Source organism: Gekko japonicus, unplaced genomic scaffold, assembly GCF_001447785.1.
Source record: "Gekko japonicus isolate JY-2015 unplaced genomic scaffold, Gekko_japonicus_V1.1 scaffold237, whole genome shotgun sequence".
NCBI classification, from domain to species: domain Eukaryota; kingdom Metazoa; phylum Chordata; class Lepidosauria; order Squamata; family Gekkonidae; genus Gekko; species Gekko japonicus.
This window is the reverse complement of record NW_015161955.1, coordinates 369670-383704: the sequence shown is the minus strand read 5'-3', so window position 1 is coordinate 383704 and position 14035 is coordinate 369670. Positions and strand designations below refer to the sequence as shown.

Below are 14035 nucleotides of genomic sequence, written 5' to 3'. Positions count from 1 at the left end.
AAAAGGGGGAGGGGGAGGCCAGCTGGGGAAGGGGAGGCTTTTGAAGATGCCCCCCCCTTTTGCTTCCCCAGCCGGCCTGTCAAGGCGGTGGGGGGGGAGCAAAGAGAGAAGGGGTTTAAAGTTTAAACCCCTTCTCTCTTCACTCCCCCCCCAGCCTGTCTGGGGAAGGGGAGGCTTTTGTTGATGCCCCCCCCCGCTTCTCCAGCCAAGGGGGGGGGGGCGAAGAGAAAAGGGGTTTAAACTTAAATCCCTCCTCTCTGGAGTTGTGCTGCAGAAGCAGCGTGATCCCACCATTCTATTCTATGAGGCACTGGGAGCCAAGGCGCGACTCCAGGGAGAAGGGGTTTAATACAATGGAGAGATCGCGCTGCCACTGCAGCGCAACTCTAAACTGAAGGAGCTGGGGGTGGGGCTTGCCGCCACTGGGGCTCCGGTGTGCTCCAGCCCCAAACGACCCCTGGCTACACCAAGTGTGGGGTTGGCGTGTCTGAATACTCTCCCGCAGAATGACCTCCTTGCAACCGGAAAGCTCATTTTATTGGCGACAAGGACTCAATTTACCCTTCCCTCTGACATGCTATGTGAAGGAATTTTATTTGTGGAGGATATCCAAATGTGACCCACCCCACCTACAGCCTGAAAGGTATATTCCCTCCCCATCCCCTTTTCCACTTGATTCTGACAATGAAATTGGTCTTAAGCCTGTGGTAGATCCTGTGTTTAATTTTGAGATACTTTATTTAATTTTACAGTGTTAATTTAAAGGTGATACCAGGCAGGGTTTTGTCTATATGCCAGAGAATGAAGTCAGTCAGATGCTCCGCTCCCCCCCCCCCAAATCTTGCAGGGACAGACTTGAGTCCTGACTTGGGCAGCAGCCTAGAACAGACAGGTTGCACTAGGAGGGTTTGTGTGGGAGGGAAAGAACTGGCACTGAGCTGGGATCGCGCACAGCTGACAGGAGGCAGGCAAGAGGAAGGCGCTGTGGAAGGAGCCTGCTCACTGCCAAGGAAACAGCAGGGACTAGAAGGGGAGGCCCATTCTTTCTTAAGAAGTGCATCACAATATGCACTTTGCATATTGACTTATCCTTAATGTATAAGGGAGGCATTTAACTAACTGCATTTTCTTTCACTGCACAGAGCCTCACAATTAAAAAACGAGACATGGTTTAAATCCAGGGGAGGGGAGGGGGTCACCGGCTGCTTTGGAACAAATGACTTGGTGAAAAATCTTATTTGCTGACCAATCCATGGTAAATTTTATGGCCAGCTGAGCAACGTGTTGTGTGTTGTCGGTTGCAGGTTTCTGTCCTTATCCAGTTTCTGATTGAAAACTGCTGCAGGATTTTTGGAGAGGACGTTGCTTCCATCTTTGCAGATATAGTGCCCAAAAATGATAACAGAGAAGATGGTTCAGGTAAAAAAGAAAAAAAAAGAGGCTTCTTTGGCTTCAGATTTCAAGGGCTGTTTTGGTGCCTTGTCCGTGGTGACTGTAATGTATGTTCAGGGTCACAATATCATGCAGTGAACTGGATGTAAGATGAGTAGGTCCATCGGTGGCTATTACCCGTGATGGCTTAACCCTGTAGATGCCAGTGCTGGGGGTGTGGGGAGGAGCTTTTGGCCACTGCTGCCTACTTTGTAGGACTTTCAAGGGTAACTGGGTGGCCACTGTGTGAAACAGGATGCTGGAACAGATGGACCACCGGTCTGTTCCAGAGCAGCAGCTTGAACATTCTTATGAATATAGACAACCAGCTGACCATATAGGGAAGTTCTGCTCACTGCAAAAGTGCTCCAATACGGGTGACCCCAGCTGGTTTTGTAATATTCTGTAGTTCGTGTTGCTCTGCACCTAGTTCCTGGCTCATTTTGCCTCTGTGAGTGAAGACATTAGTTGTCCCTGTCCCTTTGCAGGTGGCTGCAGTGTTTTGGCTCTACTTCCTGGTTCTTTCTTTGTCTCCTGAGCATTGTTTATTGGCAAACAGTAGCCACAGGGAGTGAAGGTTGGGCAGGACGGAGAGCTTTGGAGGGCCATTTTTGAAAATGGCAAGAGGGAAAGTGCAGAGGGGACTTCCCTCTGCACCATGGTCCCAGTTTGATTTTGGGGAAGTGGGGCTGCAGTTTACTAACAAACACTGCTGAGAAGAATGCCCATTCACAGAGTCTCAGGCTGAGATCTTATGACTAAGTTCCATTTGCCTAGATAATCTCTGCTGTACAGCATGCTTCCTTTTGTACTGGCTCTTCTTTTTGTGCAAGGGCTCATTGAAAAGCACCGATCTTGCGCAAACAGAAGTGCTGGCAGAAGAAGAAGATCTACAGCAGAGACTGTCTAGTGTGCACAGAACTTGCTCACAGGACACGAGGCCCAGAGTCCTGTATAGTCTGGCGCTGAGTGTCCCAGAGCCAGTCACTGTCTTTCAGCTGAGCCCTACTTCACGGGATATTTGTGCGTGTAAATGTACTGGACACTGCAAACAGACAGTGCTTTGTGATGTGCTAACACCTATTTCATATTCTTGCAGATCTCTCCTCTTTTCATCTGAATGACTCCTCCTACGACAGTTTGGAAAATGAGCTGAACGACTGCACAGACTCCTCCTTTAACAACCTAATCAAAAAACGAGGTCAAGAGAACAGGAGCAGAGACTCTGTCTTGACCCTGAGTGACTGCGATTTGGACCCGCCAGAAACAGAAGACTCCCAGATCAAACTGCCGACCAAATCACAGCCAGTGTCCATCTCTACCGGCTTCCGTCACAAATCTCCATCCCGGGAGCATTCTGAGAATGAGTCCCTATGTTCCGTCACATCAGGATATTCATCGACAGCCCTTTCAGATGTCCTCAAAAGTTCAAGGAGACACAGGCGCTGCTCTGAACCCACCATCGGCCTTCTCGCCTCCAAGTTTACACCGGTCAGCGGGTTCCACGAAAGCGCCGTCCGTAAAGCCAGCTGCGATGCTGTCCTGTCCCATACGGATGAAGACTGTCTTAAGCAGCTTCGCTCACTGCAAGTGGAAGGCCAGAAGCTTATCAATCAGAGTTTGGTTATGGGGATCGATGTGGGCAAGAATGTTCCGGAAAGCCACAGCACTGAAAAGAAAGACACATCCAATCGCCTTCTGCCACCCCCTCCGCTTAGGTTGAATATTAGTTCAAGAACTAGTTGTTCTAGTCTGTCATCTCCTGGTACGTCCCCTTCTGGGTCTTCAATGAGTTCTTTAGACAGTGCTTTTTCACAGTTTTCAGACTACTCGGTGTTCACCCCGACTGAGACCTCCTCTCCTTTGGACTGCGCTTTTCATCCTCCAAGGAAATGCGGTGAACTTTCCCCAGATATCAGTCCTTTCTCAGGTATCCACCTTGGGTCAGGGGCCGGCTCTTTCCCCAACCAAACTGCTAGCAGCCACAGCAGCCACCTGGGAAGCGTTAAGAAAGAGAGCCTAGAGTGGCCCCCTCACAAAAGCGCCGTCACCCTCCATCCCAGCACGTGGCTAAAAAGCGGGGCTTCCACCATGAAAAACTGGACTCTTCGGAAAAGGGAGAGGGTCTCCAAGCAAGAAGAGAAAAGGAAGAGCTCTACTCAGATAACTGTGGAGATAGAAACATGTCCCTCAGGTGTGTCTGAGTCTTATTTATATCAAGGGCAATGCCCGGGAACAGAAAACCCCGTTGCGACCGGAGGTGTTAACGCCACGCCACTGAACCAGGAGAGCACTTCTTCTCAGGGAGCTGGGCAGCTCAGTGGACTTCCCTTTTGTCCCGTGGAAGTCAAGGATAAGAGGTTGAAGGCCTTGGAGCTTCTGGCTGAGCAAAGCAAAGAAGAGGAAGAGGAGGAAAGCTCTTCAGTTTTCCCTTCTCATAAAAGACAGCCGTCCAGTTCAAACCCAAGTGCCAAACATAAACTGAAGCCAGATGCTGCATTCAGCAGTCAGTATCAACATTTGACCAAGGGAGACGTCGATGAATCTGTGATTTCCTCAGAGGCTGGAGCGGGAGATTCCAAGGATGATACATTTTTGTCAAGTGTGGAGTCCAGATTTGCCAGCACCGACTCCAAAAGAGACTTCTGTGGCTCGTCGGAACTCACAAAAGCCGAGGGGAAACTAGTGTTTAGGTCGAGTCCAAGTACAAAATCGGAGGATGGGGCTGAGCCCGGCCAAACGGAATGGATGAAAAAGCCGTGTGCCGATCCCAAGTTTGAGGAGATTGACCAGAAGTTTTTCACAGAGGAGTCTTACGTCTGAGAAACTGCCTCTCTCGAAGGATTGCATTTCAGCTTCGTTTTTTATAGTTTTTGTTTGGTGAGATTATCCCAGGAGGATATAACCTCATCAGGGACATTAACGGAACTCATGCTGTTGGAGGGATGATCAGAATGACTTTTCCCGGAGACAACTCTGTGGATTCAAAGACGTTTACTAGTCTCCGGGAAGGCCACGTCAAACCTTTCAAGAGGCACTATCAGCTCCACACAACTTGAGCGTGCTTTGCTATTCAATCACTCCTGTATGTTTTAAACATTATAAATCTATGTTTTGTGTCCGTTGGTGATTTGGATATAGTGTGTGAGGTCAGGCTGAGCTCCATAGCTATGGTATTGTAGTCCTGTTTCGAAGCTGATGGTCCCTTATATTGTCCTCCAAGGGAAAAGGTTTATGTCTTTCTGTGTTTTACAAGGCAACCACTCCGTAGTTCCAGTCGTTTTTTTCCTCTTGCAGCAAAAGAAGAAAGTTTTAAATGAAGCATATATCCTGAACCTTCTATAACTTACAACGCCAAGTTTTTTTTTGTGTGTGTGTGTGTGTGTCACTTCCTGTGCTCCATTGGGATGTTACATTTTTGGTTTCCAGTTGTGAACAGTTTCTCAACGATAATGCTGTCAGACGGCATTGTGTATTATTATTATTGTCGTCGTCGTCGTCGTTCTTGCAAGCTGAACCTATGTAATTTTTATTACATACCCTTGAAATAATCTTTATTATAATATATTGAAAGTAATGCATTATCTTAAAAGAATGCTTTGAGATTGTATAATATATCTTGATCAAAATTTTGCTATTGTATATGTTCCCAAATAAATGTGTATTTTTGTACTTGGCGGAACATGCTGCTCACTTTTGGGGCGGTGAAGGGCACTGGTGGCGTGGTGTATGCCTTCCGTCGTGTATTTGAAATAAACGTTCTGCTGCAAAGCTGATGGGGTGAGAACTCTCGGGGAAAGAGCATTCTTCTTCGTGGTCTCTCCGCTGTCCCGCACTTGGGCTCTACGCCTGTGCAGATTTAAATTCTCATTTCAGCCTTGTTGTGCTCTACAGTGCAGTGTGATTTCGCCTGGCGTTGTCTGATGGGTGAAAGTAGCCAAAAGAAGTGGATAGACTTTGTGGACTTCTTCCTAATAAGGCCTGGCCTCTGCCATTTCAGCACACAGACAGGAGCCCACAGGATCCAACGCTCCTCCATACAAAACAAGCTCCCTGTACATAGACTACCAAATACTGGAATCCTAACCTAATACCTAACCTTCCTCTAAATGGCTGTGTCTGGGGGATTTTGAGGCGAGTCCTCACTTGCAGCCCAAAGAGGTACAGCCCAGACCTAGGTGGGCCCACCTCAATGAGAACTACCCCTTGTTTTAACAGTGCTGCCTTTAAGTGCTTCGTGTCTGCCGATACCTACAGTACTAAAAGAGACAGATAAGAACAGGAACTTGTGCTGAAATTCTGCTCTCTTAACTGAGCTTTTCCTAGTCTACTATTAGCTGCTGAAGGGCTGTATGATTGCACAGTAGTTCCAGAGGGATAGCCATGTTGGAGGGAGGGAAGGAGGCACGGTGTAGCACCATCAGGTCAGATCTCAGGAGCTCAGCAGGGTCAGTGCTTGGATGGGAGACCACCAAGGAAGACTCTGCAGGAGAAGGTGTGGGAGCAGCCAGGAAGTTTCCCAGGGAAGGGAATTTGGCAGCAGCAGAGCAGCAGAGATGGTTTTTAAAGGGGGGGGGGGGCATCCAGATGGTTCATGCATCCCTGAGTTGGCAAGAGGTTTCTTCCTGCTGTTGAGACATGGATGTCTCTCTCCTCCCCAGGCAGATAATTCCTTTTGTGAGCCAAACACCTTCTCCTTGTGGACTACAATTTCAGTGTCGTGAAAGGCAGTACAGTCAGCGGGCAGCTGCATTAGTCTACAGGTGTAGAACAAAAGCTGAGACTGGTAGCACCTTAAACACCAACAACATTTTCCAAAGTTTAGGCTTTTGTGAGTCAAAGCTCATGTAGTCTCACTCACCTTGGTGTTTGACAAAGGGAGCTTCGACTCAATAAGGCTCGTGTGTGTGTCAAGTTGCTTCCGATCTGTGCTGACCCTATGAATGAATGACCTCTAAAAGGGCCTGTCGCTGGCAGCCCTTGCTCAGTACTTACAAACTGAAGTCTGTAGCTTCCTTTGTGGAGTCGATCCATCTCATTTTAGGTCTTCCTCTTTTCCCACTGCCTTCAACTTTTCAATGAATGCTTATACCCTGAAAAAAAATTTTTGTTGGTCTTTAAGGTGCAACTGCTCTCGTATTTTGTCCCAGTGTACTTCAGGTATCAGACTAGGAACCAGGAGACTCAGGTTCAAAAGCTGACCTTGCTGTGGATGTACTCACCTTAGGCCATTCACTGTCTCCCATCCTAACCAACACACCTCACAGGGTTATTGTAAGGATAAGCAGGGGACAGGAGACATGTGTTTGCCACCTTGGAGGAGCTGGGATAAGACTGTACTGGATAAAAGGATTCCTGGAATGATTTCAGGCATTCAAGGGCAATGCTCAGCTGCATGGTGGAGGGGACGAAGGGCTGCTTTGTTCCTCTATAACACAAAGCCCAGGTATGAAGGGATGGGAAGGCTCAGTCCAGCTTCACAGCAGCAGCCGTGAGGGTCCTCCCCACCTTCCTTTCAGCAGATCTATTCCCCACTTCTCTCTGTTCTCTCTTCATTGTCTGTCTTACAGCTTGCTTAAGACGGCTTTGGCACTGTTTGGGCAGCACTTCCTGAGAGACGGAAGGACTGCAGCGAAAACGCCCACCTTCCAAAACCCTCAAAAGGCTTTCTCATGGAAAAGAAGACAAAGATCCGAGCTGGAGGCAGCAAGTCTGATTCTGTTTGTTTTGTGGCACATCCTTGCAAGTGGGAGGAACACGTTTCTAAATTTTGATCTGTAAAAGAAGAGAGACAGAAAAGCTGAGATTCCCAACAGTATGTCAAAAGTTCCGGGGGGGGGGGAGCGCTGCTTTGTGGGCTCAGAGCAGCCCACAGGCTATATGATTCCTCCTCCCCCACTGTTTATGTGATCATACGGAAGAACATAAGGAGCTATTATTTGTCGTTCCTCTTATGAGTATCCCTGGGGTGGTGTCAAAAAACCAATGATTGAGAGGCAGGGAAAAAGTAGACCTCTCTTTTTAAGAGTGTATCTCCTGTGAGATGTTACAATTAATCTCATTCTATGGTTAAGAGCTGCGTTCTTTCATTCCGAGAAAAAGCAGCCTTTAAAAAGCTTAACGGTTTGGTTCACACGCTGTGCGGCAGCAGAGCTGTTGTTTTGTAACTCAGGGTTCCTTGTGGGTTGCCGCAGGCGATCCCGCGTCTCTGACTAAAGTTATACTTTTTGAGGTTGAGGCTGCAGCCCTCCGCCCATAAGATGCTCCAGATGCTGAGCCCCCACAGGGGTTGTTTTAAAACATGGGAGGAGCCCACAGATGCTCAAATACAGAAAAGTGGAGAGTAGAAAGGGATTTCATTAGTCAGTGTAGTGGCTGATGCTGATTTATTTGCACTTTTTCATATTTATTGCCACCTGCCTCCTGTCAAACCGTGTTCAAGGCATCTTGACAAGCAGTTGAAAAGGACAGAAATGCAAAAGATAACCAAAGCACACCATAATACTTTATGCCCAACAAATCCCCACAAAATTGACTAAAACGTGGACGACAGTTAAGAGGTGCCAGACATTAACAAAGCTACTCTGTCCTGCTGCTCAGAATAGATTTGTTTAATCTTCTGAGGGTTTCTACAGCAATGGACCAGCCGGTGCACATTTCAGAAAGTGATACAAACCTTATCACAGAACCCCAGCCAAGCCCAGCAGAGACACCTCCCAGGCCACTCCACTGCTGGGGTCTGGTGCAAGATGGCCAGAAGTTTCCAAGGGCATCTGCTCCATTGTCTTTATAGAAACTTCAGACTATATAAGCCCTACTGAATTTTTGACTCAGTGAGCAGCTGTCACTTTTAATTCCAGAAGTTGCAGAATACCTCTTAGGGTATACTGAAAAAGAAGAAGAAGAGGAGGAGATTGGATTTATACCCCGCACTTCACTACCCAAAGGAGTCTCAGAGCGGCTTACAAACTCCTTTCCCTTCCCCTCCCCATGACAGACACCCTGTGAGGTGGGTGGGGCTGAGAGAACTCTCTTGAGAACTGCCCTTGAGAGAACAGCTCTGAAAGAACTTATGACTGACCCAAGGTCACACTAGAAGCTGCATGTGGAGGCATGGGGAATCAAACCCGGTTCTCCCAGATTAGAGTCCGCACTCCTAACCACTACACCAAACTGGCTCTCTATAAGAAGAGCGCTGCTGGATGAGACTGGTGGTCCACCTAGTCCAGCATCCTGTCTCACACAGTGGCTCCTCTGGAGGTCTGACAACTGGGCATAAAGGCTGAGGCCTTCCCCTAGTGTTGCCTCCTGCCATTGGTATCCAGAGGTTTAGTGCCTCTGAATGTGGAGCTTCCCTTTAGGCACCATGGCTGGGAGCCACTGACAGACCTATCCTCCGTGAATCTGTCTAACTTCAGGGACTAAAATTCATTTCAAATACTTCAGCATTTCAGACTTGTTTATTTATTTATTTATTCACTTAATTTATGTATCTCCTGCCTTTCTCCCCAGAGGCAACCTGTGAAGGCTGGGGTTTTAAATGCCATTTAAACATAGGAGCATGCTGCATAGCTCTGCCAGAGTGGTCTCTAACGATGCTCCCTCTAAGCTGTCTTGTGAGCGAAAATTCTACTCTGCGAGCTACTGGCATTTAAGTTGTGAGCGAGCGATTTGGCTACTGCATCAATTAGTTTGCTCTGGAGCCATCCGTCCTGAGCGAAGACAAAAATGTGTGAGCCAGAGTCTAAAAAACTGTGAGCTAGCTCACACTAACTCAGCTTAGAGGGAACACTACCCCAAGCCAAGTGTCCTTCTAAATACGGTTCTTGCACATAAAACATCAGGGAAAGGGGATTAAAAAGCCAATAGATGTTATTAATTACCAAGGATAGGAGAGATGAAGTTTCGGTAATGAGGCTTGAAAGAAGTGTGTGTGCACACAAAAGCTTATATCTTGAATAAAACTTTGTTGGTCTTAAAAGTGCCACTGGACTCAAACTTTGTTGTACGGATAACACAGTTATTGCTGGGCACATTTAAGTTATAATGTTTCAGATGTTAAGTCCTGGGCACACACAACAGTTAACTTTTATTCCTGTGGTCAAGATTGGCCTTCCCTCAACCTTAGGTTCCTCGCAGTGTAAAAATGTGATCTCCTTCAAAAACTATTATTATTAGACAGTTACCCTCGGAAACCAAGCCCTGAGACATCCACAGACTCTTCCCAAAGCCTTCCCTATGTTAGCCTGCTATCATCTCCCTCTCTCCCACTTAACACTCTGGAGAGGCAAAGCCTGTCTCCACACATTCACTGGTTTAGGCTGCTTACACATAAGACAGACTCTGAGACAGAATCCTTCCAGTCTCACTCTCTGATCTGAGCTGACAGTGGGCGACAGATTTTCCTCTCTCATTCCACCCACCCACCTGGCTTCCTCAGCCATCCATGGGCTTAGGTTAGACTGAACAGGCATGCAGGGGATTGGTGATTGGCAGAAAAGGGGAGGACCTCTGCCCCATCCATCATGGAACTTAAAGCAGTTTACGTTGTTCTCATCACCACTTTATCCTCACAACAACCCAGTGAGGTCGGTTACACTGAGAGCGTGTGACTTGCCCAAGATCACCCAGCAAGCTGCTGTGGCAGAGGTGGGGTACAAGCCTGGGTCTCCCAGATTCTAGTCTGACACTAACGTCACACCACACTGGCACTTTAGATAGTTTAAACAGGTGAAATCCAAAAACAAAAGCCATGTAATACTTTTTGTTAGGTCCAATGGCCTGACCGGGATGGCCCAGGCTATCCCAATTTCATTAGATCTTGGAAGCTAAGCAGGGTTGGTCCAGGTTAGTATTTGGATGGGAGACCACCAAGAACACAGATGCAGTCGAAAACCACCTCTGAGCGTCTCTTGGTCCCTCTCTCCCGCTTAACCAACCTACAAGCTGTAGTGGTTAAGAGCAGCGGACTCTAATCTGGAGAACTGGGTTTGATTCTCCACTCCTCCACATACAGCCAGCTGGGTGACCTTGGGTCAGTCAACAGTTCTCTCAGAGCTGTTCTCTCACGAGCAGTTCTCTCAGAGCCCTCTCAACCCCCCCCACCTCACAGGGTGTCTGTTGTGGGGAGAGGAAGGGAAGGAGATTGTAAGCTGCTCTGAGACTCTTGAGTGAAAGGTGGGGTTTAAATCCAAAACCACCACCTTGCCTTGAAAACCCTATGTGACTTGATGGCACTTTCCACCACATTAGATCCAACCAAAATAACACAAAAACAGCATTCAAGCCTTCAAGTTCTTCAAAATCCTTGGTCATCCTTACCTTTTGCATCAACTAAAGCACATCTGCACTACTGTCAATACAATGATGACGGCAATTTCTTTTCTGCCACCAGCCTTTTAGGGGACTTTTGTGTTACGCCTAGGGCTAGAAGGACATTTACTCAACTGTTGGTTTTTGTGTTTGGACGCTTCTTTTTTCTTCCCAGAGGGCAAGGAATACTACCTGACACCAGTTTCATTTTTAAATGTACTTTATCTGTTCAGTGTTACCACAGTGAACTCTTACAATACAAGGCCTTAAGATTACAGCCTGAGACAACCCCCTACAGCCTTTTAAAAAATATATTCAGACTAATGAGGAGTTCTGCAGAATTTAAAAGCTTGCATGCTGGTATTACTTGGCTCATGTATTTGGATTTTGCCCGCAGCCAACACAACTCCCTGCAGCCTCTTTGCGTAGGTGAGTTTCTGTGCCTTTCGTCCAGTCTACTCGTGAGGAGCAGCTGTTTGTCCCACTACTCAGTATGGAGGGCTTCCGTCAGATGCCAGACTGGAGTATATGAGGGGACAGAGGGAAGTGTGGGTGTGCGCGTGCAAAGAACATCCCGTGTTTGTTGCTGACCCTCAGCCTCATGAATAAATATCTTGAGCTCAAGGAGTGAGAACCGGAGCATGAGATGCCGAATCGGCTACTTCCTGAGAAGGGGATGAATGAGGAGCCGGGTGTCCAACCAGCACTAGCAGAGCTAGCCTGAGGAGGGGAAGAGGTTATCCTAACTCATTACAAAAAGAGTCCGTATCAACGATCCCTCTAAGCTGAGGAGTCTTGTGAGCAAAAATTCTCAGCTATTGGCATTAAAGTTGTGAGCGAGCGATTTGGCTAGTGCATAAATTTGCTCTGGAGCCATCCTTCCTGAGCTAAGACAAAAATGTGTGAGCCGGAGGCTAAAAAACTGTGAGCTTCGAGGGAACACTGGTTAGTATATGTGGTTAGTTTGGGGGAGAGTTACACCCCTGACCATTTCCCCCTTGGGAGACGTCAATAGATGGCATTTGCTCACACTTGGCTCCAGGAAGTTGTTTCATCCATGCTGAGAGGCTGCCCGCTGACACTGTGGCAGATGGATTAGCTGAGTCGCTTGTGTCATGTGCCTCTGGGAGGAAAACTTTACCACGTTTCTGCCAGCAGCTAGTCAGAAAGCTTGGGGAAGCAGGTGAATGGTTATTTCACTTCATGACAGGAAGATACCATCTCCTTACTGTTTATTTACTTCATTTATACCCCCACAAACACCTTTTCCCCATCTGGGAACCCAAAACATCTGACATCATTCCCCTCTCCTCCATCCTATCCTCACAGCGACCCTGTGAGGTAGATTATGCTGAGTGTGTGCCTGGCCCCAGGTCACCCAGCAAGCTTCCATGGCAGAGTATAAGGTCTGGAGCCTGGGTTTCCCAGATCCCTGACTGACAATCTAACCAATCCATTAGACTGTCTCGCTTTCGAAAGGCTAAGTTACCGCTTGGTAAGTGGTTATCTGTGTTCAGCTGTCACCCTGACCTGGATGGCCCAGGCTAGCCCGATCTTGTCACATCTCAGAAGCTAAGCAGCGTTGGACCTGGTTAGTACTTGTCTATGAGACCACCCAGGAAATCTAAGGTCACTACACAGAGGCAGACAATGGCAAACCAGCTCTGTTTGTCTCTTGCCTTGAAAAACCCTACACCCTAAGTCAGCCGTGACTTCATGGCATTTTACACACATATTCAGCTATCTGCCTTTAGGAAGGGGTATGTGCTTGTGCTTTTCCACACCAAAACTGACACCGTTTTCATAAGATCCTTGCAAGAGTCCTGTGAAATAGGCCAGTGCCATGACCCATGAATTGCAGAGGGGTGAGTGGCTGAAGCTGTCCACCTAGTGGCAGAGGCCAAGGTGAGATCTGACACATGGCATCGTGAATCACAGCGCATTCTCTTAGCCACTATGGTATGCCGTCCATTTTTTAGATGTGTCCTGGGGCTGGAGGCACATTTTCCACAGAGGGGCATAATCGTCGTCTCTTTTGCCTTGGTGAGGGACATGAAACCAATTTGCCCCCTCCCATAGTAAAACAACAACAACAAAGCAGGATTCACTATTAAGTACAATCAAGGTTAACAGAAGAGTACCATAATTATTGATCATGTCCTTAAATAAAGCAGTAGGGAGATAATTACGTCCTTGCAAATGTACGATCTCACTGTACTGTGCTGACAAAAATGTGAAGTGTATCCCAGCTGAGACCTGTGACAGTGTGATAGATGAAAAGGGACGGTGGGACTTGTCTTACCCTCAGGCTGCGATGAAATGGACACAACCAGGCCATACGCTTTGAAAAGATTAACACAACAAGACTTCTCAGACTTTAACATTTTAGTAGTGTTAATTGCACACTACTGGTGTGTGTGTGTGGAGGGAACAGCTTAAATCAAAGTGACTTCCCGTGAAGATTCTTATATGTGCTTGAGAAGTACGAAACATTACAATGATTCAAAGTAATTGTGGTTGAGCCAAATTTTTGGCTATTAAACTTTTCAGATTGAAAGAAGGGTTTTGGTGTCGTCATTGGGAGCTTCCTTCTGAGCGATCCCAGCCAATCAGTGATCACATAGGCAGGCTGAAAACACCACAAGGCCAGTTGTTACTCCCGGTTTGGTGTAGTGGTTAGAAGTGTGGACTCTAATCTGGGAGAACCGGGTTTGATTCCCCACTCCTTCACATGCAGCTGCTGGTGTGGCCTTGGGTCAGTCATAAGTTCTTTCAGAGCTGTTCTCTCACGAGCAGTTCTCAGGTCTCTCAGCCCCACCTACCTCTGTTGAGGGGAGGGGAAGGGAAAGGGGATTGTAAGTTGCTCTGAGACTCCAAGTCCCAGCAGAGTGCAGGATGCTGACAACAGCCACAAATAACCACCTCCTTTCCTACCGGTGGTCACTCCCAATCACAGCCCCCTCAATGCTACATAAACCCCAGCCGGGATGCCCTATAGTTCAGTCAGTAGGGTTTACAGCATGAGACCCTGTCTCAGAGGTCTCTGGCATGCACATTTCCTATTTTTTAATCAGAAAAACTGAAGGAAGTCTTAGGGGAAAAAACAGGTTACATTCTGGAAGGTGTGCAAGACAATTCTATGTAGAGGGTATTGGGTGGATGGTAAAGTGTGGCAGACTGGCCTGCATTTCAGAATGTGTGTGTTTCTGTTTTGTTAATGCACTCTTTTGTGTTCTTGCAACTTGTATTGTCTAAGGAAATTAGATGGCATAGAAACGTTTTGAATAAATAC

The 14035-nt window shown here is 47.4% G+C and overlaps 1 protein-coding gene across 1 annotated transcript in view; it reads left to right on the top strand.

The window, feature by feature from the left end:
• Positions 1-4254, top strand: part of ARHGAP20 (Rho GTPase activating protein 20) — a 129363-nt gene extending 125109 nt beyond the window's left edge. The window contains exons 14-15 of the mRNA XM_015429488.1: positions 1305-1419; positions 2531-4254. Of these exons, the coding sequence (XP_015284974.1) occupies positions 1305-1419; positions 2531-4254 (1839 nt within the window). The remainder of the gene's footprint in view (positions 1-1304; positions 1420-2530) is intronic.
• Positions 4255-14035: the final 9781 nt, after the last annotated feature.